Here is a 26,194-nt window from a genome sequence, read left to right as displayed (position 1 = left end):
TTGCCTCTAGGATTCTTCTGCGTTGTTTTCCAGCAAAGGGCCTTGACGTACTGGCAAAAGAATGAGTTCTGATATTCAAGGCAAAAACTCAAAGAAAACCCTGCCCGTTTTTCAATTGGGTTGTGTATTTTCTTACTGCTGAGTTTTGAGTGTTCTTTGGATACTTTTGGATAGCAGTCCTTTATCAGATACCCATTTTGCAAATATTTTCTCCCAGTCTGTTTCTCTGTCTTTTCATTCTCTTAGCAGTGTCTTTCACAGAGCAGAAGTTTTTGATTTTAATGAAGTCCATCTTGTCGATTATTTTTCTTTCGTAGATTATACCTTTGGTGTTGTATCAAAAAACTCATTGTCAAACACAAGGGCACTTAGATTTTCTGCTGTGTTATCATCTAGAATTTTTATAGTTTTGTGTTTTACATTTAGGTCTATGATCTGTTTTGTTAATTTTTGTGAAACATGTAAGGTCAGTGTCTAGGATTTTTTTTTTTTTTGTATGTAGATGTCTGTTCATTTATTCTTAATAGTTTCTTTCACAAGAGATTTTTTTTTTAAGATTTTATTTTTCCTTTTTTCCCCAAAGCCTCCCCAGTGCATAGTTGTATATTTTTAGTTGTGGGTCCTTATAGCTGTGGGATATGGGATGCCACCTCAGCATGGCCTGATGAGCGGTGCCATGTCCGCGCCCAGGATCTGAACCAGCGAAACCCTGGGCTGCCACAGCAGAGTGCAGAAACATGACCACTTGGCCACAGGGCCGGCCCCTCACAAGAGATTTTTAAATGGCTAAATAATGTATCTCAACCTTTATCTTTCCAGCCCTCATGGAGTCTGAGTTTTTGATGCTGGTCTCAAGTGTTGGTCTCCCTCACAGTCATTAGATAGTATTATGTGAACTGTTTCCAGCATAATTTCATCTTTTTAAACTGTGTCCAGTAGAAACATACATGACATGGTAGGTCCAATACGAGAGTTTTGTCTAAGAATAAAGTAGTGTCTGTTTTGGTACCTCTTTGAAGATATCTAATGTATACTTACAAGCATCAATTCTTAGGGTTCTTTTCACCAGACTAACTTTACATGATATTAGATTACTAAGAAGTGAAAGTATAATTTTTACTAACTCCTCCGTGAAACACATCTGTCGTATTTTTGACACGATAGTTTGTGTCATGATTTGATTTGTCATTCTACTATCCTAGAAGATTTGGGGACATTATTGTATATTCTTTCTTCCAAATCGTGGATTTGGAATGTGTTAAATAATGTTAACTGATATCAGTACCAGAGGGAACTCTGTGGCTTATATTATTCTTATCTGTAATTATACCTTTTTGGCAACTGTACCTCCCCACACCTCATCCTTCCTAGAATTGTCAGCCTGTGGCAAAATTTGTTAAGCTTATTAATAAGTTTATTTGTGAAAAACAGAATAATAAATATTATCAAATACTTTTTCAGCATCTTTTGATGTGATCATACTTTTTAAAATTGTTTCTTACCCTAATACTTTGTTGATAAATTTTCTTTTATTGAATCTGGTAAGGAAGGAAGCTTTCCTTAGGTAAACATGAGTAGATTATGCTGACACACTATGTTACATATGCTGTTTATACTGTGTATGCTGCAATTTTTTTTTCTTGAGGAAGATTAGCCCTGAGCTAATACTTGCTGCCAATCCTCCTCCTCTTTTTGCTGAGGAAGACTGGCCCTGAGCTAACATCTGTGCCCATCTTCCTCCACTTTATATGTGGGACGCCTGCCACAGCATGGCCTTCTGAGCAGTGCCATGTCTGTACCTGGGATCTGAACCGGCGAACCCCGACCTGCTGAAGCAGAACATGTGCACTTAACCACTGCGCCACCAGGCTGGCCCCTGCAATTTTATTTAGTATTTTTATTCCTGTGTTTGAGTGAGATTAATTTGTTTTCTTATTTTAATCCCGCCCCCTTTTTTTTGGTGAGGAAGATTGGTCCTGAGCTAACATCTGTTGCCAATCTTCTTTTTTTTTTTCTTGGTAGAGGAAGATTAGTGCAGAGCTAACATCTATGCCAGTCCTCCTCTACTTTGCACGTGGGATGCTGCCACAGCATGGCTTGATGAATGGTGTGTAGGTCCATACCTGAGATCTGAACCCACGAACCCAACCATCATGCAGCTGTGCTGGCCCCCTTGTTTTAATCCTTTCTGTGTTTTACAATCAATGTCATATAACATGATTTGGGAGACGACAGCTTATACTGGGTAGGTTAGGAATAGTCACTGTCACTGTGATTATTGAATCTGTACATTTGAAGAAATTAACTGATAAATCTATCTAGTAAGGAATTTTTTTATCCTCTGTAGTTTTTAAATAACTTTTCTGCTTTTGCCAATTTAATCTTTTCTTTACATGAATTCGTAAGAGTAATATATGGTAAAAATCTACCTTTTAAACAAGTCTAAAAGTTATTTGAGTAAGCGTAAAATAGAAATGTTTAGTATTAAGAAAACATGTTAAAGTTTCTTTGACAGCCTTCTTTCTCAACGACAGATGGAATAAATGGACACCTGAATTAATTGCATCATAAATTTTACAAAATATGTTTTTGTTGGTGTAACATCCCCAGGGGTGGCAGTAGGATATCTTCTTAGAGTCAACTAAACATTTACACATTCAGACTGGTGAAACTACTGTAGAGCTCCCTGGGCACTACTCTATTCAGAAGCATATAGGGCAGAAACTGCAGCTGGTCAGGAAGGCAGAGGGAGTCCCTGCAGCAGCCCATTAGCAGTTCATGCCTTGTGAACTGCTCTTCTGACAGCTCAGGTTCAAAGGGGTGACATCCACCTTGAATGGTGCAGAGAAGTCCATAGGCACAGTTTTCAGGATCCTCTGCACAGGACATCCCTGATTATATGTCACCACACTCAGAGAAGCACAAAGATATGGCTTCCTCCCAAGTGTCTATTGTATTTCCAGTCCAGATGCAGTTCATGAATTTGGTAATTTCTATCATAAGCAACGTTGCCAAGAAACATATGTGGCATGCTGTCTTAATCAGGTTAACAGGTATTACCCCAAGGTCAAATTCTCATACATAAGGAGAAGGGGTTTTGTTCATCTTTGGTCCACAATCACACCTGCTTAATTTTCACTTTATGGCTTCTTGTTTTAGTACCTTCCTTCAGAAGCTTTTTCTTACTCCAAGAGTATTTTAAAAATCTACAGTTTCTTTCTTTCTTTTCTTCTGTTTTTGTTTTTTTTGGTGAGGAAGATTGGTCCTGAGTTAACGTCTGTTGCCAATCTTCCTCTTTTTGCTTGAGGAAGATTGTCGATGAGTTGTCATCTGTGTCAGTCTTCCTCTGTTTTATGTGGGATGCTGCCACAGCATGGCTTGATGAGTGGTGTGTAGGTCCCCACCTGGAATGCAAACCTGCAAACCATGGGCTGCCGAAGTGGAGCACGTGAACTTAACCACTACGCCACCGGGCCGGCCCCGACATTTTCTTTTAAAACTGGTTTTGTTTTTTACATTTACATAGATCTTAAAGCCACCATTTTCTGTGCAGTGTGAAGTAGGAACCAAAACGTTTTTTTCAAATGGCTACTCAGTTCCAATCATTTATTGGATGATCATTTTATTTTCCTATTGGTTAGAATTGTCACTATTGTCATAGAGCAGTTGTTATTAGGAGACATTTCTTCAAATTAACAGATGGTTGTGTCTATTAAAAATGTGTACTTTTAAAGTAATAACGTATTTATAATCTTATATGATTGTGTATTAGATTGTGTTATTTATATCCTGAGAATTTATAGGGTCAATTTTTTTCTCAAAGAGAGTATGTATAGTCTGACAAGGAGTGTACTTTTTTTCCTAAAGAGAACTATGCCTTATTGAAGGTTGTTGTGCTTATTTAGGTGACCCTACTTTGAAAACTAACTAGTCAGTGTAGTAGAAAGTGGTGAATTAGGGGTTTGAATAATGAGGTTCTGCATTTAGACCTACCACTTCACTGACTGCTATTTTGTGTAAATCAACCTCTCTCTGTTTTTTTTCCTCAGTTAAACTGCACAAATGATAATCCCTATCCTGCCTGCTTCTGGGTATTGTTCAGGATTCAATGGGATAATGGATATAAAAGTACTTTTAATTGGTAAAGCAGTTTAAATGTAAGGAATTATTGCATCTTAACTTTTCCTCCCTTTCTCTTGTAGGTAGTGTTGGTGCTTCTTTTCAGTGCCAGTCCATCCATCACGACCACATTTGTCATGATGACAGTGACAAGGTGAGGTCCGTGTTGATGTCTACCATGGTGAAAATGCATGCTGTCCTTACATTGCTGGATTCACTTGTATAACTCTGGGCATAGGGCCAGGAGAGTGTGACTTGGGGGGCACAGAGTTGAGGTGCAGAAGGCCTTGCTGGTTTGTGTGTCAGATTATTCAATTGCTCCAGAAAAATTGAGGATAATTCCCAGGAGATGGGCTGAACTCTTAATAAACCCTCTATTTTCTTACCCTTATCCTTGTCCCTGTCCCTGTTTTTCCTCTTTTCTTACACAGCCTGGATGGATTCTCCTAATATACGGACAGGTGCTCCCAAAGTTGATAATCATCTCAGCAGTTTGTGTCTGTTTCTGGTTTGAAATATCCCAGACTTTCTGATTTGGTTTGTTTTTATAGTTGATTGTGCTAGATTATGGTTTCTTGTCAGACTTACTTTTTTTTTTTAAGGTCTGTTTCCAAAGCCCAATTTAAGTGTTGAGGATTGAGACTGGAACCTGTCAGATTCATGCAAAAGAAACCTGCTTAGGGCCTGTTTTGTTTTGTTTTTGTTTTAAATCAGGTCCAAACTCTTGGTGGTTTTGTTCATTTTGATGTTTTGCTTCCGTTCTTTTTCTCTCTAAAGAAATCTGGTCTTTGGAGACTTTCCAGCACTCATCAGCACCCTTGATGGCCTGGCTCTTGCGGTAGATACTCATGTGGGCTTGGTGTTTGGAACATCTGGCTGCTGATGTTGGATGGGCTTAAATTTAGTCTTTTCCATAATCAGTTTCCAGTGGCGTCTTTGCAGGAATGTTTCACTCCCTTGGTAGTTTCCTCAGGCCAACCAATCCGAGTGATCTTTCTCTCTGCTGTTTTAATCAAGAGCCTCCTCCCTCATCCTGTTGGAGCTAGATCAAGAAGTTGGTTGATCATTGGGATTTTTCAAATGGCTTTCTTTGTTCTGTGTGTTGATCGTTCTGTCTTTGTGAGCTTTGCTTACACAGATTTCAGTCTGTTTACAGAGTGGTATGCTTTTAGCATTCCAGAGTCTTTTTTATTATTACAGTAATCTGGAGGCATGGGTTTAATAACCTGTAACTTCTTCTGGAGTCAGTCCACTGAAAGAGACTTCTAGACTTTATAGTTGATTCCACAAATTCAATACACCACAGATTTTAGAAATGAGCATTTGAAAATAAGAGTGATAGTAGAAGGAAAAGGCAAAATCATTTTAGGTCAGTAATATTACAAACAATTGTGTTTCATAATTGTGAAGATGATTTTGGGTCAAATTTTCCTTCTCCTGCTAAATATAACATGCCTCTGTTCATTTGTTCGTTTATGGTGGAGAAGCCAAACTGTGCTGTGTTCTGTCTCCAGGTTTAGAGTCTGGAGATCAGATTTCTGTTCATCTCTGCCGGATACTTTCCATCTACTTTTTAAAATGCTTTTCCTCCTAATTTCAGAATCTTTGTATGATTGATTTTGTGCTTTTAGCAGATGAGATTTTTCCTGAAATTATGTGGGCAAGAAAGAGAAGTTTAAGGAATTTTGTCATTTCATCAGCAAATCAAAGAACTGTCAGGAACTGCTCTCCTCTGTCTCCTGCCTACCATGCATGTGCTTGTGATTGTTTCCCAGAGGGAAATGGAGACAATGAATTAGGGTTTCTTGACTATGTATTTATAATTTATTCAGCTGATTCAGTCCGCAAGTAATATTTATTGATTGGCAGCTATTTGTCTAGGCACTTGGGGAATACATCAGAATAAAAACAAATAAAGATTGCTGTTTTTTTCATGAGTGTACAGCCTAACTGGGGGAGGCAAACAATAAAAATAAATATAATACCTGAATTATGTAGTATGTTACAATAAGTGCAGTGGGTTAAAGAAAATGCAGAGCAGAATAAGTGAGATACAGACTACCAACAGTAGGATGTTACGGATTGAAGGGTCATCAGGCATCATTCTGGGGAGGAGAGTGGTGGATAGCATGCTTAAAAGTCAGAGCTCTATGTTTGCAACAGCTTCTGACTTCTTTCTTTCTGTAACAAATAGGTATTGGTTTTACAAAAGCAAAACCAAAAATGAACCTGCTCCCCTAATACATAGCACTTGGATTTGTGCACAGTGTGCACACACTCTTTCTTTCCCTCTCTCTCTTTGAGAATTGAAGAGATTGTAGAGCACAGATATCCAGCCCCCTTTTTGAAATAAACTGGGAAGCTGTTACCCCACCGGGAGAAATGACTTATTCAGGAGTCATCTTCTATCCCCAATACAAGTCATGTAAAATAATTGCTTAGCTATTCTGAACACATTATTAAAACACACGTTGATGCTTTGCTTATTATCCTGACTTTACATCCAGGCATAGTCCATTTCTCAGATTTGGGAACAAAAGATGATTTTTCTTGAAAGTTGCCTCAATTTTAACTAATCCATGTGTGACTGGGGATGGAACCAGGGATCAAGCAAGGAGAAAGAGGACTAGTCCCTTTGTTGGGCCCCCTTCTACAGCCTTGGAAGTGGTGACAGGTCCCTAAATTCCATGGCTTTGCCTGTTGTCCCACTCAAGTTTCTCTGCTGATATACATTAGCTTGTAGCCTATAGTGCTGGAAAAAGCTGATTCCAGGCCTGAGGTTTGCCATTAAATATTGTGAGTTGCAAACTCTCATGTTATCAGTTTATATTGGACGCAGCAATTCACACAAGCCCTCCATCAATATTTTTATGTTCATTCACAGTACCATATCTCCTAATTTCCAGGTAGCCAACACTTATGTATTTATTATATATCTGAGTATTTACTACAGTCATGCACCACACAATGATGTTTCATTCAATGATGGACCGCATATACAACCGTGGTCCCATAAGCTTATAATGGAGGTGGAAAATTCCTGCTGCCTAGTGACGTTGTAGCCATCATAATGTCGTAGCCATCATAATGTTGTAGCCATCTTAATGTCATAGCCATCATAATGTTGTAGCGCAATGCATTGCTCGTGTGTGGTGATGTTGGTGTAGACAAACCTACTGTGCTGTCAGTTATATCAAAGTATAGCACATACAATTATATATAGTACATAATACTTGATAATGATAATGAACAACTATGTTACTGGTTTATGTATTTACTGCACTATCCATTTTAACGTTATTTTAGAGTGTACTCCTACTTATTAAAAAAAGCTTACTGTAAAACAGTATGCTGTGTTATATCGGCAGCAGCCTCACACATCTCGTATTTACTGTGTCTCTTGATCACATCATTTCTCTTCTGCCTGATTTAATCTTGTGGTATTTTGTTCATCATGGCCCCTAAGTATACAAAATCTACTGTTAAGGTTGCCAATAAAAGGCTACATGGAGTGATTGACCTGGAAATGAAATTAAAAGTGATTAAGGACTGTGAAGGTAGAAAATCAGTGATGGTTATTGCTCACTAGTCAGACATGTCCTATTTCACCATAGCTACGATCTTGAAGAAGAAGAAAGAGACAGACGCTGTTAAAGGATCTGCTTCATTGGAGGCACTGTGACTAACAAAAATTGAAGAAGAGCCTATATCAGACATGTAGAATCTTCTAATGATCAGGATTGAAGACCAGGCACAGAAGCCTATCCTTCTCAGCACCATGACAATCATGGCCAAAGCAGAAAGTTTGTTTGCAATGTTGAAAGAAAAGGTTGGACCCGACTATGATGCCAAATTTGCTGCTAGCTCTGGGTGGTTTAAATGACTCAAGAATCATTATTCATTACATAATGTGAAAGTGAGTGATGAGTCTATGAGTATTGATGTGAAGGCAGCTGAAAAATTTTTGGAGATTCTAGATAAGCTGATGGTGGAAGAAAGTACTTGCCAGAGCAAATATTCAGTATGGATGAAACCTCTCTGTTCTGGAAACAGATGCCTGAAAGGACTTTATCCATCAGGAGACCAAGTCAATGTCAGGTTTCAAGGCTGTTAAGGACGGGATAACAGTCTTGCTTGGGGGCAATGTTGCAGGCTACAAATTGAAACCCTTTGTGATCTGGCACAGTGAGAACCCCAGGGCCTTCATGCATATCAGTAAGCACACACTGCCTATGTACTACAGGAGCAATGAGAAGTCATCGATGCCCCAGCTTCTCTTCCAGGATGCCCTCCTGAATTGCTACACCAGCGAAATGGAGAAGTGCTGTTTGGAGAATAACATGCCTTTCAAGATTTTGCTTATTTTTGATAATGCTCGCAGACATACTCCTTTTATTGATGATCTTCATCCTTATATCAAAGTGGTGTTTCTCCCTCCAAACACTACCTCTTTGATTAAACCAATGGATAAGGGAATTGTAGCAGCTTTTAAGGCCTACTACCCTAGGAGGACCTTTGCCCAGGCTGTTGCTGCAACCGAGAAAGACACTGAGAAGACACTGATGCAATTCTGGAAGGATTATAACACCTATGATTGCACCAAGAACCTTTCTTGGGCTTGGGGTGATGTCACCAAGGAATGTATGAATGACTTCTTGAAGAAGACACTTGAGGTTTGTCCGAGACTTCAGAGGATTTGCCATTGAATTGGCATTTGCTGCTGAGGTGGCTAACAACTTGAAGCTGTGTGTGGATGAGGATGACATTGAGAGGTCCTAGAGGTGGTTCCTGATGAAGTGGCTGATGAGGAGTTACTGGATCAGGAACGCATGGCTGAAGAAGAGGCAGGAGAAAAGGAAACTGCAAGAGAAAAACAAGAACCCCCAAGAAAATTCACACCTGTGAAGGGTTTATCGGAAGCTTTTGCAGACCTCAACAAACTCCTTAAAAAGTTTAAAAACATGGACCCCAACACCGAAAGGTTTTCATTAATAGACAGGAATGTTCATGGTGCATTATCTGCTTACAGGCAAATCTCTGACGAAAAAAAGAAACAAACCAGGGAAACCACTGTGGACATATTTCTGAAAAGAGTGACATCTCCTTCAGAAGAGCTTCAGGCAGGTCCTTTAGGAGGTATTCCAGAAGAAGGCATTGTTATCATAGGAGATGACAACTTCATGCATGTTATTGCCCCTGAAGACCTTCCAGTGGGACAAGACGTAAAGGTGGAAGGCAGTGACATTGATGATCCTGACCCTGTGTAGGCCTAGGCTAATGTGGGTATTTGTGTCTTAGTTTGTAACAAAAAAGTTTTAAAAATTAAAAAAAAAAAAATTTTAATAGTAAAAAGCTTATAGAATAAGAATATAAAGAATACATCATACAGCTGTACAGTGTGTGTTTTGAGGTAAGTGTTATTACAGAAGAGTCAAAAGTTAAAAAACTAAAGTTTATAAAGTAAAAAAGTTACAGTAAGCTGAGATTAATTTATTGTTGAAGAAATTTTTTTAATAAATTTACTGTAACCTAAGTTTACAATGTTTATAAAATCTATAGCAGTGTACAATAATGTCCTCAGTCTTCATATTCACTTACCACTCACTCACAGACTTACCCAGAGCAACTTCCAGTCCTGCAGCACCATGCGTGGTAAGTGCCCTACGCAGGTGTACTATTTCTTAGAATCTTTTCTTTTTAATGGCTGTTGTTTTATGCCACTGAGTTTTGAGTTTGAGGGTGGGTTTTATTTTTTTGAGTTCATAATTCACATTATTGTGAAATTTCAGTTGTACGTTATTTCTTGTCTGTCACCACATGAGTGCTCCCCTTCACCCCCATGCCCACCCCCACCCCCTTTCCCCTGGTAACCACTAAACTGTTTTCTTTGTCCATGTGTTTGTTTATACCCCACATATGAGTAAAATCATCTGGTGTTTGTCTTTCTCAGTCTGCTTATTTTGCTTAGCATAATACCCTCCACATCCATCCATGTTCTTGTAAATGGGATGATATTGTCTTTTTTTCTGGCTGAGTGGTATACCATTGTGTATATTTACCACATCTTCTTTACCCAGTCATTGTTGATGGGCACTTGGACTGTTTCCGTGTCTTGGCTATTGTGAATAGTGCTGCAGTGAGCATAGGGGTACATATGTTACTTTGGATTGTTGATTTCAGGTTGTTTGGGTAGATACCCAGTAGTGGGATAGCTGGGTCATATGGTATTTCTATTTTTAGTTTTTTGAGGAATCTCCATACTGTTTTCCATAGTGGTTGCACCAGTTTGCATTCCTACCAGCAGTGTCTGAGGGTTCTCTTTTCTCCACACCTTCTCCAACATTTATTTTTAGTCTTAGTCATTATAGCCATTTTAATAGGTGTAAGGTGGTATCTTAGTGTAGTTTTGATTTGCATTTCCCTGATGATTAGTGATGTTGAACATCTTTTCATGTGCCTGTTGGCCATCTGTATATCTTCTTTGGAAAAATGTCTGTTCATCTCCTGTGCACATTTTTTGTTTGGACTTTTTGTATTTTTGTTGTTCAGTTGTGTGAGTTCCTTATATATTATGGAGATTAATCCCTTGTCAGGTATATGATTTGCAAATATTTTCTCCCAGTTGGTGGGTTGTCTTTGTTTTAATCGTAGTTTCTTTTGCCTTGCAGAAGCTCTTTAGTCTGATGAAGTCCCACTTGTTTATTTTTTCTTTTGTTTCCCTCATCTGAGAAGACATGATATTCAAAAAGATCCTTTTAAGTTTGATGTCAAAGAGTGTACTACCTATATTATCTTCCAGGAGTTTTAAGGTTTCAGGACTTACCTTCAAGTCTTTGATCCATTTTGAGTTTATTTTTGTGTATAGCATGAGATAATGGTCTACTTTCATTCTTTTGCATTTGGGTGTCCAGTTTTCCCAACACCATTTATTAAGGAGACTGTCTTTCCTCCATTGTATGTTCTTTGCACCTTTGTCGAAGATTAGCAGTCCGTAGATGTGCGGTTTTATTTCTCAGCTTTCAGTTCTGTTCCATTGATCTGTGCCTGTTTTTGTACCAGTACCATGCTGTTTTGATCACTATGGCTTTGTAGTACATTTTGGAGTCAGGGATTGTGATGCCTCCAGCTTTGTTCTTTTACTCAGGAGTGCTTTAGCTATTCAGGGTCTTTAGTTGCCCCATATGACTGTTAGGAGTCTTCTATTTCCGTGAAGAATGGCATTGGGATTCTGATTGGGATTGCATTGAATCTATAGATTTGGGTAGTATGGACATTTTAAGTATGTTTATTCTTCCACTCCATGTGCATGGAACCTCTCTCCACCTCTTTGTGTCGTCATCTATTTCTTTCAATAATGTCTTATAATTTTCATTGTATAAGTCCTTCACCTCCTTGGTTAAATTTATTCCTAGGTACTTTATTCTTTTTGTTGCGATTGCAAATGGAATTGTATTCTTGAGTTCTCTTTCTGTAAGTTCATTATTGGAGTATAGAAAAGCAACTGATTTTTGTAAGTTGATTCTGTACCCTGCAACTTTACTGTAGTTGTTAATTATTTCTATTAGTTTTCTGATGGATTTTTAGGGGTTTTCTGTATATAAGATCATGTCATCTGCAAACAGCGAGAGTTTCACTTCTTCACTCCCTATTTGGATTCCTTCTATTCCTTTCTCTTGCCTAATTGCTCTGGCCCAAACCTCCAGTATATATTGAATAAGAGTGGTGATAGTGGGCATCCTTGTCTTGTTCCTGTTCTCAGGGGGATGGTGCTCAGTTTTTGCCCATTGAGTGTGATGTCGGCTGTGGTTTTGTCATATATGGCCTTTATTATGTTGAAGTAAGTTCCTTCTATCCCCATTTTATTAAGAGTTTTTATCATAAATGGCTGTTGGACTTTTCAAATGCTTTCTCTGCATCTATTGAGGTGATCATGTGGTTTTTATTCCTCAATTTGTTCATGTGGTGTATCACATTGATTGATTTGTGGATGTTGAACCATCCCTGTGTCCCTGGTATGAATTCCACTTGATTATGATGTATGATCCTTTTGATGTATTGCTGAATTTGGGTTTCCAAAATTTTCTTGAGGATTTTTGCATCTATGTTCATCAGCGATACTGGCCTGTAGTTTTCCTTTTTTGTATTGTCCTTGTCAGGCTTTGGTATCAGTGTTGGCCTCATAGAATGTGTAAGAAAGTGCTCCATCCTCCCTAATTTTTTTGAATAGCTTGAAAAGGATAGGTCTCAAATCCTCTGAAAGTTTGGTAGAATTCCCCAGGAAAGCTGTCTGGTCCTGGGGTTTTGTTCTTTGGGATGCTTTTGATTAGTGTTTCAATCTCTTTCCTTGTGATTGGTCTGTTCAAATTGTCTGTTTCTTCTTGACTCAGCTTTGGGAGGTTGTAAGAGTCTAAGAATTTATCCATTTCCTCTAGGTTATCCGTTGTGTTGGCATATAGTTTTTCGTAGTATTCTCTTATAATCCGTTGTATTTCTGTGGAGTCTCTTCTTGCTCCTCTTTCATTCTGATTTTGTTTATTTGAGCTTTCTCTCTTTTTTTCTTTGTAAGTCTGGCTAGGGGCTTGTCAATTTTGTTTATCTTCTCAAAGAACCAGCTCTTTGTTTCATAGATCCTTCCTACTGCCTTTTTTGTTTCAGTCACATTTATTTCTGCTCTGATTTTTATTATTCCTCTCCTTCTGCTGACTTTGGGCTTTGTTTGTTCTTCTTTCTCTAATTCAGTTAGGTGTAATTTGAGATTGCTTATTTGGGATTTTTCTTGTTTGTTAAGATGTGCCTGTATTGTGATGAATTTCCCTCTTAATACAGCTTTTGCTTTATCCCATATGAGTTGGTATGGCATGTTATCATTTTCATTTGTCTCCAGATATTTTTTGATTTCTTCTTTAATTTCTTCAATGATCCATTGCTTGTTCAATAGCATGTTGTTTAGTCTCCACATCTTTGTCCCTTTCTCAGCTTTTTTCTTGTAATTAATTTCTAGCTTTACAGCATTATGATTTGAAAAGATGCTGGTTATTATTTCAATTTTTTAAAATTGATAGAGGCTTGCCTTGTTTCCCAACATGTGGTCTATCCTTGAGAATGCTCCGTGCGCACTTGAGAAGAATGTGTATTCTGCTGTTTTTGGATGGAGTGTTCTATATTTAAGTCCAACTGGTCTAGCTTTTCATTTAATTCCACTGTTTCCTTGTTGATTTTCTGTCTGGGTGATCTATCCATTGATGTGAGTGTGGTGTTGACGTGTCCTACTGTTATTGTTTTTCCTTCAACTTTTTGTTTGCATTCTCTACTTGGTTAAAATAAAACTAAATTGTTCTGATTATCTATGGCTGTGTAGTTAATTACCCTAACACTCAGTGGTACAAAGCATGTCTTTTAGTATGTTTCATGGTTGTAGGGTTTCCTGTGCTCAGCTGGGTGGCTCTTGCCTGCAGTTTCTAATGCAGTGCAGTCAATTAGTAGCTGAGGGTGGAGTCATCTCAACGTCCTCACTCACGTGTCTGATGGTTGATGCTTGCTGTCAGCTGGGACTTCAACGGGGGCCCTCAGCCTGAGCACCTGTATGTAGTGTCGTCTTCCTCAGAGCATGGCAGCTTGATTCCAAGAGTGACTGTCCCAAGAGGACTAGGCAGATGCTGTGTGGCCTTTTATGACCTAACTTCAGAAGTTACAAAGCATCACTTGCACCTCAGTCGCAGGCCTGCCCAAATTCAGGAGGAGAGGGAATATTGGTCTCACCACTGGGGAGAAGAGAATGAAGGGTGGGAGGACTCATCATGGCCATCTTGGAAAATAAAATGTGCATACTATATATATACATGAAACATCAGTTAAAATGGCTACTTACCACAACTAGAAGGATCCATAACTAAAATATACAACTGTGTACTGGGAAGATTTGGGAAGAAAAAGCAGGAAAAAATGGCTACTTAATGTTCCACCATAAGGATACGTGGTAATTTATTTAACCTGTCTTTAGTTGTAGAGCTTTAGGTCATTTTAAAAAAACTATTGTGCATTTATTCATTCAGCAAATATTTATTAAGTGCTTACTATGTGCAGGGCACTGTTGAGTCACCAGGATACAGTGGTGAAAAGAATGACAAGGGACTTATTTTTTGTGAAAGAGGTAGAAAATGAACTGTATATTTAAAGCAGTAAATAATTAGATACTGTAAGTGCTTGCCTAGTAATTGGCAGTTGGCTACTCTAGATTAGATGTTAGGGAAGGCCTTTAAGAAGGTGACATTTGAGCTAAGATCTGAATCAGAAGAAACAAATCGTGAAAATCTGGGCTAGGAGGAGAACATTCAGGGACAGGAAACAGTGCAAAGGCCCTAAGGCTAGAAAGATGAGGCAAACAGAAGGAAGGCTGATGTGCATAGCAAGGTGGATGAGGGTGGAGGTGGTGTGAGATGAGGCTGAAGAGGCAAGCACAGGCCAGATCATGTAGCTCTTGATAAACCAGGGAAAGAAGTTTAAATTTTATTCTGCCTGTTATGGGAAGCCTCTGGAAAGTTTTAAGCAAAGGAGTGACATGATCTAGTTTATATTTTTAAAACATCCCTTTTGCTGCTGAGATGAGATTTTTTTTTTTAATTGTGGTAAAATACACCTAAACATAAAATTTATCATGTTAACTATTTTTAAGTGTGCCGCTCAGTAGTGTTAAGTATATTGTTGTGTAGCCATCTCCAGAACTCGTTTTTCTTTCAAAACGGAAACACTGTACCTATTAAACACTAACTCCTCATTCTCCTCTCCCTCCAGGCCCTGGCAGTCACCATTCTACTTTCTGTCTCTATGAATTTGAGTGCTCTATGTACCTCATATAAGTGGAGTCATACAATATTTGTCTTTTTGTGACTGGCTTCTTTTACTTAGCGTAATCTTGTCAAGGTTCATCCATGTTGTAGCATGTGTCAGAATTCCCTTCCTTTTAAAGGCTGAATAATATTCCATTGTGTGTCTATAACAGATTTTGTTTACCCATTCATCCAAGGATGGACACTCCAGTTGCTTCCATGTTTTGACTGTTGTGAATAATGCTGCTAGGAACATGGGTATACAAATATCTCTTTGAGACCCTGCTTTCAATTCTTTTGGGCATGTACCCAGAAATGGATCATTTCTATTTTTAGTGTTTTAGGGAACCACTATACTGTTTTCCAAAGTGGCTGTACCATTTTACATTCCCGCCAATGGTGCATGAAGATTCTAATTTTTCCACATCCTCTCCGACGCTATTTTTTTAATGGTAGGTAGCCTGATAGTTATGAAGTAGTATCTCATTGTGCATTTGACTTGCGTTTCTCTACTGATTAGTGATGTTGAGCATCTTTTCATGTCCTTGTTGGCTATTGTGTATCTCTTTGGAGAAATGTCTATTCAAATCCTTTGCCCATTTTTAAATCAGATTTTGGTTTTTGTTCAGTTACAGGAGTTCTTTATATATTCTGGCTATTAACCCCTTATCAGACATATGATTTGCAAATATTTTCTCCCATTCTGTAGGTTGCCTTTTCACTCAGGTGATTGTGTCCTTTGTACAGAAGTTTTTATTGTGAAGTAATCCAATTTATCTACTTTTTTCTCTTCTTGCCTCTCCTTTTGGTGTCATATCCAAGAAATCATTGCCAAATCCAGTGTCATGAAGCTTTTCATCTATGTTTTTTCCTAAAAGCTCTATGATTTTAGCTCTTACATTTAGAATTTTTACTCATTTTCAGTTAATTTTTATATGTAATGTAAGGTAAGGGTCTGTCTTTATTGTTTTGCATATGGATATCCAGTTTTCCCAATACCATCTTGGAAAAGAGTGTTCTTTTCCTATTGAATTGTCTTGGGACCCTTGTCTATCATTTGACCACATATGTACAGGTTTATTTCTGTGCCATCTGTTCTATTCCACTGGGCTATATGTCTGTCTTTATGCCAGTACCACAGTGTTTTGATTACTGTAGCTTTCTAATAAGTTTTGAATGACCTATTTCTTGAGCCTAGATTACCAGAGTAGAATTGAATCAAAGGATATGAACATTTTTCAGCCTTTGTCTCTCTTTATATATTTTTTCACATATTCAGATGCATCAGTTTATGCTTCCATATGAGAATGCCTGTCTCACTTCCTTTTCACATCATTGAATATCAGCCATACTGTCATTTACTTTGTGACTATGATTGATGAGGAATGTGTCTAATTGTTTTAATGTGTATTTCTTTGATTACTACTGAGGTTGTATAGCTTTTCATATATGTTCATTTGTTCATTAGTCATTGTATTGCTTTTTAAAAAACTGTCTTTTGCATATTTTTCTCTTCTTTTGGGATATTCCTATTTTCCTATCACTTTATATGGGAACATTAATCATCTTTTGTATTTCCAAAAAAATTCCCATCTTTTAATTTTTAATGAATTTGTTCCCCCATACAGAGATTTAAAATTATTTTGGGAGCAAATCTATTGGTATAGTTCTTTGAAATATATTTCATAGCTTTGATATTTAGGACATCTGTCTCCATTCAGATTATTTACCTACATTTTCTTAAAGTTTTCTGAATTTTATATTATACTTTCTGAGCTATATGGTATTATGTGACCCAATGTGTCTTTAAATAGATTCTCTCTTTGTCTTATTGTGAAATAGCTGAGGTAATTAGAAATACCATGTAATGATAGTTGTTTTGAGATTATTTGACACTCTTTTGTTGGTCTTTGAAATGTCATTGCCTGCTAAGTTTATTTTGTTTTTATTTGTAAGACACTTGTAACAGGAACAAGCAAGCAGGCGGGGATAAACTTCAGCTCCAGTGGGAGCTAAGATTTTATATTTGCTCTACAAAGAGTTTTCCTGCTTTAAGTGTTTTTATTTAACGTTATCATTTCTGTTTGGTGGTGTAAATTGGAATTCTGCCCAGGTAACACACTTCCTTCTTTGACTTAGATAAAGTCTGGAAGGCCTGTTGAGTGTGGCACAGGCAGAAGAGTGCAGGGTTTGTAGAGATGTGCCATGCTATCACAGTGTCTTTGCAAAACTACCCAAGTTAGTCAGGATCCTAAAAGTGTGTCATCAGTGGAAGCAACCATGAGGGCATTGGCAGTTTCAGTGAGCTGGTCACATTTCATAAATGCAAAATGTTAGAATTCTGTAGCAGGGGGTGTCATCCAGTACAAATTGTCCACTGTGCAATCACGTGAGATCCCCACCCGGGATCCCTAGAGAATAGTCTGTTCCTCATCAAACATGGTGGAAGTTATAAGCTGTTCATTTGGTCTGACCAGCTTAGAGAACATTCTCATGTTTCTTGCATCTCAAACATTTTAAGGCCCTCTCACATTCCCATGTCCCTTTTCAGCAACTGCTTTTTCATTGTCCTCCCCAAGATGAAGGAGCTGGTTGTCTCTGATTCTCTGTTTTTTAATCAGTGCTTATTACCATCATTTAGTTATTTTCTTGAAGCACTTATGTATGTATAGTCGATGTTCACTGACTTTTTGGGTCATATTTTCCTTTTGTGCCCAATTCTTAATGATTTGAGCCCTTGTTCCTCTTCACTACAGTTGACCAGTTCTAGCTGGCTTTCCTCCCCAGGTGTTTCTGGGACATGCTGGGTGTCTGTTCCCATGGTTGCTTGCCCTCCCAGCTAGCCCTTTGACTAAAGGTTTCCTAAGTGCTGCTGTTCTCACCAGTGTCACTTTGGCTCCAGTTTGGGCCCAGTTCCTAGGCTACTGCATTTAATAAGACCATAGTCAAGGCCCGGGGATTTAATAGGAGGGAGTAATGACACAGAGGACGTAAAGGTGGATATGAAATCTGATGGCTGTCAGAACTCCTGGCCCAAGTTTTGTTTTAGGGCTTCTCTCTCCCTGGTCCTTGGCCTTCTGCTGTAGGCAGAAACAGCCTATCTTCCCTCAGGGATGCCCTTACACACTGCTGTTTCTCTTTTATAGTTAACTCCAGCTACTTTAATTTACTGTTGGATGGAGTAAAAAGTGGTGCCACTTTTGGGAAGGCAATTTAGCAAGATTTCTCAAAATTAAAAAACAAAAAGGCCAAACCCTTTCAAGCCAGCAGTTGCACTGTTAGAAATTTACCTTCATGAGTATATTTTCAAGTGTAGACCAAACTATATATATACACAAGAATATTCATTATATTTTTATAATATCAAAACACTGTAAACAACCTAAATGTAATACATGATTTTAAAAGTTAGAGATGGGTCATCCCTAACAATGAACTAATAGGCTCTTTTGAAAAGAATAACCTAGATCTGTATGTGGTTAACTTTTCTCTTTGCCTGTGGCTATCCAGTAGACTTTGTAAAACTATAGTATTACACTATGATTTGCCCCGAGATTAAGCTGCTGGAGCAGTTTAGAATGAGAGTCATAGCAACTAGAATTGCTCCTAAGATGTGCCCTGTTTGCCAGAGCAGAATGAACAAGGTGCCTTTAAGATCTCTGCTTCAGAGGGATGTGTTCAGGCAGGCCCTGTGGCAGAGTCGGCTCTTTCTTATTGGCCCTGCTCCAGAGATTGAGCAGGCTGCCATGTGCAGTGCGTGCTTCATTTGCACCCTTGCCTCTCCATTTCTGGTTTGGTGTTGGTCTCTATTTTTCTGTTTTTGACTCAGCTTACCCTAGGCACCCACGTTTATTCACTCATCCCTCTTGAACTCTTTCCTGGCTGATGGCTTTTCACCTTGGGTCTGCTTTAGTCCCTTCTCACCTTCGCTGCCCTAAGAGCTTTCCCTCTCTCATCCCCACTGCCGTGGTCCACTCTCTGCACCCTCTCACCTGCACTGCGGGAACGGCCATCTGACCACTCTTGCATCCCAAGGCTAGTTCTATTCTAGGAGACTTTCAGTGGACTTGGGGTTTGGGTGCGCCTTTGCTGCCACTTTCTGGTTTTTAGCAACTTATAGCTGCCAGCTGCTGATAATTAACCTTTCCACTCTGACAGGTGGCAACACTTATGGGTGAAAGTGTTTATGCTGATTGTTTTGCATTAGATCAAGTCTTGTCATGGTTGCAGATACTGCATAACCTGAACAGTGCTAGGTCAATACACCTTTCTCCTGTGCAGCTTCATCTTAGGTTCTGCTAGCTGCTTTTGTTGGAAGGAGGGAAACTGTTGGGGGAGGAGGGTAGCAGACCTAACTTTAGGGAAATTTTGAAATTTATTTTTTGTCTTGGTGTTCCTCTCTTTCACTACCCACTCTGTTTTTTGCCCCATTTCTCCCTGGGAGTTTACCTATTTAGAAAAAACATTGGTATTACCACCAATGATTTACATTACTACCAATGATTTACATATCATTGAACTATTATTGAGCACCTGCCATATGCTAGACCCCTTGCCAGAATCAGTGAGACTTAGTTTTTGACTTCAAGGAGTTCACTGTCTAACGGGCAACAGAATCAAATAAATACATATTTGCGAGGAAGAATGATTAATGCTATGTTAGAACACAGAGTAGAGGCTACTAACTCAGCAGTAGTGGTTGGGGTTGGAGTGAGGTTACAGTCCAGAGACTTGGCAGGGGGTGTGATGGCAGCACAGCCCTATTCCTGACAATGTTAACAATGGGAAACTGCCTCTTCATTATAGAGGTCACAGCCTTCCAGCAGGAAGGCCATTCTCAACCCAACACCTTCTTTGGCAGGGCCCGAAAGTGTGTGGCATTTTTATTTCCTCTGATATTTTTCCTCCATGTGCGTTGTTCTTTGGCAGCTGGACAAATGCTTCTTTATCTGCAGCTCTTCAGTCATGCCTTTCAACATCTTAAAATAGGAGATGCCCCTGCTTCCTTTTTCTTCATTCTCTACCAGCCAGCATTTTCCCAGTATGGACTTCAGTGATACGCACATGAAGGAGAAATGAGACTTGCCCTTGAGGAGCTCACAGTTTAATGAGGGGAAACAGACATTAAATCAGTACTGTAAGGTATTGTGATAGAAGCATACAGAGGGACAGGAAAGTCTGGGGCCGGCCTGGTAGTGCAGCGGTTAAGTTCACACCTTCCACTTTGGGCGGCCTAGGGTTTGCTGGTTTGAATCCCAGGTGCGGACCTCCACACTGCCTATCAAGCCATGTGTGGTGGCATCCCACATAAAATAGAGGAAGATGGGCACAGATGTTAGCTCAGGGCCAGTCTTCATCAGCAAAAAGAGGGGGATTGATGGCAGATGTTAGTTCAGGGCTAGTCTTCCTCAAAAAAACAGAAAGCCTATAGCCTCATAGTCACCTCTTTTGTATAAAGATCCTTTAGGTAACCATTGTTTAAATAGGTTAAATAGTTTAAATTGTTTAAGTAGTTCTTTGATGTCTAGAAATGCAAAATTGAGCACAAAACTAAATTTTATTATTTACTATTTGGCAGACTATTAATTATCACTTATGAAAAATTTGTTTATGCAGTGTGCTTGACAGTGTATTTCCAACAGTGGTATCCTTCAAATTAACAAGATTTGGAGAAGTTTTCTAGAATCAGATTGTGAGTTTCAGAGTGAGATCTTTCTTGTATATGTCCTAAGGTTACAGATGTTTTTCTTTTGTTAGAAATAAGGAAAAGGCAGAAAATCTGACAAGAAATCTGTAACTCCTAAAGAAATTTAGGGGCCGGCCCGGTGGCACAGCGGTTAAGTTTGCACATTCCGCTTCTCGCTGGCCCGGGATTCGCAGGTTGAGATCCTGGGTGCGGACATGGCACTGCTTGGCAAAAGCCATGCTGTGGCGGGCGTCCCACGTATAAAGTAGAGGAAGATTGGCATGGATGTTAGCTCAGGGCCAGTCTTCTTCAGCAAAAAGAGTAGGATTGGCAGTAGTTAGCTCAGGGCTAATCTTCCTCAAAAAAAAAAAAAAAAGGAAAGAAAAGAAATTTCAAGTTTGGTTGGTTAACCAGCAAATTGTACCAAACATTTAAAGTAGGCATAACACCAATCTTACAGAAACTCTCCTAGAGAATAGAAAAAGAGAGAACACTCCGATTCATTTTCTGAGGCTAGCATAATCTTTGTAACAAAACTTGACAGAAAAGACATTAAAAAACTGGAAAATAACAGCTAATCTCATGCAAGAACAGATACATAAAGATCCTAAACAAAATATTAGCAAACCAAATCCAACAAAATATAAAAAGGGTAATACAGTAAGACATGATTTTATTAGGAATGTCAAGTGAGTTTAATATCTAAAAACCAATCAATGTAATTAAAACATTAATAGGAAAATTATATGATTATCTCATAAATGCAGAAAAATTTGATAAAATGTCCATTTATGATAAACTTTTAACAAATTAGAAATAAAAATGAACTCCCTTAATTTACTAAAGGGATGTACACAAAACCTACTGCAAACATCATACTTAACTGAAATGTTGAATGTTTTCCAGTTTTGGAGGAAGACAAAATTGTCTGCTCTCCCATATCTACTTATTGCTGTAGTAGAGGTCTAGCCAGTGCACTAAGACAAGACAAAGAAAAGGAAAATGTGTTGGAAAGAAAGAAATTGAATGGTCATTGTTTTCTGCCAACAGGATTGTATGTATAGAAAACTCAAAAGAATGAAGCTAAACCATTAGAATTAATAAGTATATATAAAACCTAGAATAAACCTAAGTACAAAAATGTGCAAGACCTCTACAGAAAACTGGAGCATTATTGAAGAAATTGACTCAGGTAAATAGAAAGATGCATCTTGTTCATTGATTGAAGATTCAGTATTGTAAAGATATCAATACCCCCTAATTCATCTCTAGATCCAATGCAGCCCAATAAAAATCTCAGCTGTTATTCCCACGTGTTAGAATGGTAGGACACCATGGTAGACAATCCCAGTGACCGGACACATCTGGTGGAACTTCAGTATTTTCCTATTGGGTAAGCAATGTATTGGTATATTTTTATTTAGAAGCAAGGGGATTTAAATGACTTGGGTGCCTAAGGAAGTTTTTAGTAGTCATTCACAGTTTTTGCTTCTATCATGAAAACCAATTTTAAAAGGCAGTCTTGGCACCAGAATTTTCAAAAAGCTCTTGCCACAAGCAGCTACTTTTCTTATAAGTGCTGTGCTGTCCCCCAGCCACGTGTGGCCATTTAAACTGATCCTGGTCAATTCATTAGTTGCACTAGCCCCTTTTCAAGTGCTCAATAGCCACATGTAGCTAGCGGCTCTCTTTGGCATGGTGCACATGTTGAACATCTCCATCGCAGCAGAAAGTTTGATTGGACGCCTCTCCAACAAGGCTTCCCGCCTTTTTGCACAGGCAATAAATTAAAAATAAATATTACGTGGGCTGGGATTGAGCAACTGCTCTGGGATAATTTACCTTCTGCCTCATTAGGCTGTCAAAAGTGGCCCACCTTAAAGCCTATCCCACTCGTTGGGTGTTTCTTAGCAGGGTTCCAGATTTTCTGGTGAAGAAAATCAATTAGAGAAGAAATTGCAGTACAAATTTCAAACTACCCAACTTTAAGGTGTGGGAGCACTGTTTACATCTAGGCAGACTTCTTGGGTTAAGCTCTAAGGGCCTGATTAGCTAATCTTAATTATTTGAGAAGAGTTCTCAAGGAATTTGCCTCACAAAGGATTGGGTGAAGCCCAGGAGGATTCAGGTAAGCGCAAGGGTTAAGGAACCCTGGAGGACTAGAACGGACTTTTGCTGCTGAGATTCAGCACTTGAGGAATCTGACTCATGATTGGACAGCTCCCAAACGGTAATTTCCCTCCCCTTTCCCAATTTTTTTCTCCTTTTCCCCCTCTCACATACCCCATATCCAAGTATAAAGGAAAAGCTGTTTCAGGGTGGTCTGTATTATGTAAGGAAGCTTGTTGTAGCTGACATTCTGCTGGAAGATCTGTAATGCTGGGTGAATCCACAGCAATAGAGGGGGAATTGTGAGGGATTCAGACGTTAGAAATAGATTACATTGGATGCAATGCATCTAAAGGTGTGTTTTGGACTTATGACTGTACCATGATATGAAAAAAGATTAAAAATTTGCATGTAATCATCTCCAAACTGGCTGCTTTGGAAAATTGACAGAGAGGGCTTTGAGGGAACAGTCAGCTAGATAACAGGGCCACATAATGGGGGTGTGGGGCTGGGTGAAGCACTGTGTTCACAGGAGCCTGTTACCTCATTCTAGCTTCTCTTTGTCCAGAAATTGTAAAAGCCTGTGATGTTACTGCTGGAACTTTGATTCAGCAGTTCCTAAGCACCTCCTGTTGGTTTCAGGCTGTAGGTTTGGACTTTGGGATTACAGAGCCAAAAACAAGAGTCCCAGTGCTCGGTCTGATAGGGGAGACAAATGTACACAAATAATTACCATAGAGTGTTACTCATACGTAGAGGTTCAGGGGGTCCTGGAACATCGTTCAGTCTGATTCCTTAATTTTCTACTGGAGGCCCCTAAGGTACAGAGCGGGAAGGAGACTGGTTTAAATAATGCCAGAAGAACTAGAACTTGAGTTTTTTGTTGATTGGACCACCCTAAAATAGGATCACCATCCTTGAAGACATTATCTAATTCCTATCTGCTTCAAGCCCACTTTTTCCATAATGTCCCTTTGACTGCCCTCCTTTCCTCCGATACCACTCAAGTATCTTTTCCTTATATTTATTGTGCTTTTATGGAAGGTCTTACTTTGTCTTTTGGATCTTGAACGTGATCAGGACAGGCACCGAGCCGGCTTCGGTCTTCGTACCTATCTCGTTTCCCATCCTCAGCACAGTCTGAATAACTGTCAGGTTTAATTAAGCCTTAGAGTCGGACTTGGGTCCAACCTGCTTGCTCCATTGTGAGACACCTTGGACTAATCACCTCCCTCTACATCAATAAGAATTCCTACCCCTCGGGCCACGTGATTACGTATTATATTGTGAACTGAGTGAGGTTTCGTTGCTGAGTTTTGGAGGTGGGAGACACGGACCAGCAGCAACAATTTAGGGAGTTGTACGACTTGGGAGCTGCGGCCTTGCCGGCGCCGGGCGGGGGCGGGGCTGGGCTGCACAGGGCGCCGCGCCACGGCTCTGTTGCCGGAACTAGCCCGAGTCGCGCGCCGCGCGCAGTTCCGCCGCGCCGCCTCCCCGCGGGGAGGAAACAAAGGGGGCTCGGCGCGCGGAGCCCGGTCGAGGGCGGAGTGGCTGGCGGGCTGGCGCGCCGGGCTCGCTAGGTTTGTTCCGGCGAGGGGGCCAGTCGGGGCAGCCCAGAAGCGAGAAGCGGGAGGACTGCGTGCTCGCGCATCCTGCGGCCTAGCGGCGAGGGGCGTCGTCTGCGCGCGCAACGGAGGGCAGTGCGCCGGCGCGGCGTGTCCGGTCCGCGAGCTCCGAGCGGGGTGCAGCGGGGCGGGGCCCGGCCCCTCCTGCGGCGGTGAGGGCAGGTGCGGCGGCCCAGGCGGTTAGGGCTCGGGGGCGGAGAGGATGGAGCCCCCGAGGCGTTAGCTGACTGTCAGCTGTGGGCGTGCAGCCGTTGCTTCCTGGTGCGGCCCGTGTGATGGTGCCGGGAGGAAGGAAGCGCCGTGACAGCGCCTTGGTCGGAGCCCGGGTTCCGTGGGTGAGGTGGCCCGGGGACGACGGATCTGGCGAGCTGGCCGCTGGCTGGGCGAGCGGTCACAATAGGAGGCAGCGGATCGGCGAGGAGCCGCGGGAGCAGCTTCGCAGGGCGGAGCCTCCCCTCGCAGGTACGGGTCACCGCGGCCGTTGGTTCCCGCGCGAGGGCGGGACAGGCCGAGCTGCAGGCCGTTGGGAGCCTGCGGGGCCGCGCCCGGCGCCCGGGCGGAGGTGTGGTTGCCCGGTGCTCGGCGGAGCGCGGCCTGGCTGCCCGGCGCTCTTTGTTCCCGGGGCGGCGGCGTGGAGGTGCGGGCGCAGCGGGCGGGAGTGCCGGCCGCCGCTGCCGCCTGGCAGATGGCCTCGCCCCCTCGCTCCCGCCCCTCTCGCGGAGGCGCAGGTGAAATGATGTCACCCGGGAGAACGCGGAACCCGGTGGGAAGGATCCGCTCTCGCCTTCTTGCTCGCCCGCGGGCTTCTGGACAGGCTGCGTTTTATTGTCGGGATGGAAGTTCTTCCTTTCAGGGCTGAAGAATGAAAGAGGTTGGTTTTGAACCGGTTTTCTCAAATTATTGAGGGCTAAGAGAGTAAAGTTTTTGTTTCCATGTGTAGGGCTTGTTAGGGACCTCGCTTTTTCTTTTTGCTGCAAAAATGATGTATACTCTTATTCAGTATAAGTTGGGTATGGTAATTCTTTCACCATGAATAGAAATGAGTAGTCTGTGGATTGCCATTTTTTCCTTACGTGGCTCACTTAATGTTCGAAAATTTAAGTGTCTGCCACTTATACACAATCAGTTTGTTGCCTCAGAATTGCAAGCCTTTTTGGATCCTGTTTGGCCTTCATTGCAGATACTGTTGTTAACACATTTACCACAAAATTCCTTTAAATAGTCAAGCTGCCCTGGTATCTAGACTTAAACTAAAAAAAATAAAATCTATTCGCACAGTTTTTATGAAATCAAAATAAGAAGGTAGGGGCGATTGGAATCAAAGTAAAATTGTTCCTGTTTTTGGAAAACACAGTCTAAGAAAAGGGGCTTCTGTAGAAGTAACAGTACAAGAGTAAATACAGGTCTCAGATCGGTTGCATCGAAGCTAGGATGTGCTTGCAGCCAAAAGATGAAATCACTAACTGGATTTTTTAAGTGGGAATTGTATCACACTTCCCATTCCCCTTTCTCCAATTCTTACTGGCGTCTAAATTTATTGGCGTAATATATTTCACTTTTTGAAAACCTATTAAATCTTAAATGTATTCATTATGTGGCTTAATTTTTAAGTTGATTTCTGTAATTTTCTGTAAGACATTTCTAAGAGATTTGGGAGCCTTTGGAGACCACAGTTAAGTAAGTTTTGCCACACACTTAGCCATGTGGGCCTCAGGTCCTCATCTGTAAAAGGTGACCCTTGGATTTAAATCATCTTTGTGGTCCCTCCATCTCTGATGTTTTCTGTGATTCCAGAAGGTAGTCTGTGTTTCTGGAGTTGTTGAGGTTTA

General features: G+C 40.5%; 1 protein-coding gene across 12 annotated transcripts in view; it reads left to right on the top strand.

Annotated features, from left to right (window-relative positions):
- The window catches only part of RNF38 (ring finger protein 38), a 158,644-nt gene that overhangs the window by 71,562 nt on the left and 60,888 nt on the right, over nucleotides 1-26,194 (top strand). For 3 of the 12 annotated variants that reach the window (XM_070250718.1, XM_070250717.1, XM_070250716.1), the window contains exon 2: nucleotides 4,203-4,273. The exons of 1 other annotated variant lie outside the window; for it this stretch is intronic. In XM_070250718.1, coding sequence (XP_070106819.1) covers nucleotides 4,203-4,273 — 71 coding nt within the window. Of the gene's footprint in view, nucleotides 1-4,202; nucleotides 4,274-24,196; nucleotides 25,237-26,194 lie in introns of those variants that run through there. 8 more of the 12 variants (XM_023629671.2, XM_005605625.4, XM_005605623.4 and 5 more) reach the window with 8 other exon arrangements.

Source organism: Equus caballus, chromosome 25, assembly GCF_041296265.1.
Source record: "Equus caballus isolate H_3958 breed thoroughbred chromosome 25, TB-T2T, whole genome shotgun sequence".
Classification (NCBI taxonomy): domain Eukaryota; kingdom Metazoa; phylum Chordata; class Mammalia; order Perissodactyla; family Equidae; genus Equus; species Equus caballus.
This window is presented reverse-complemented; position numbering and strand designations above follow the sequence as displayed.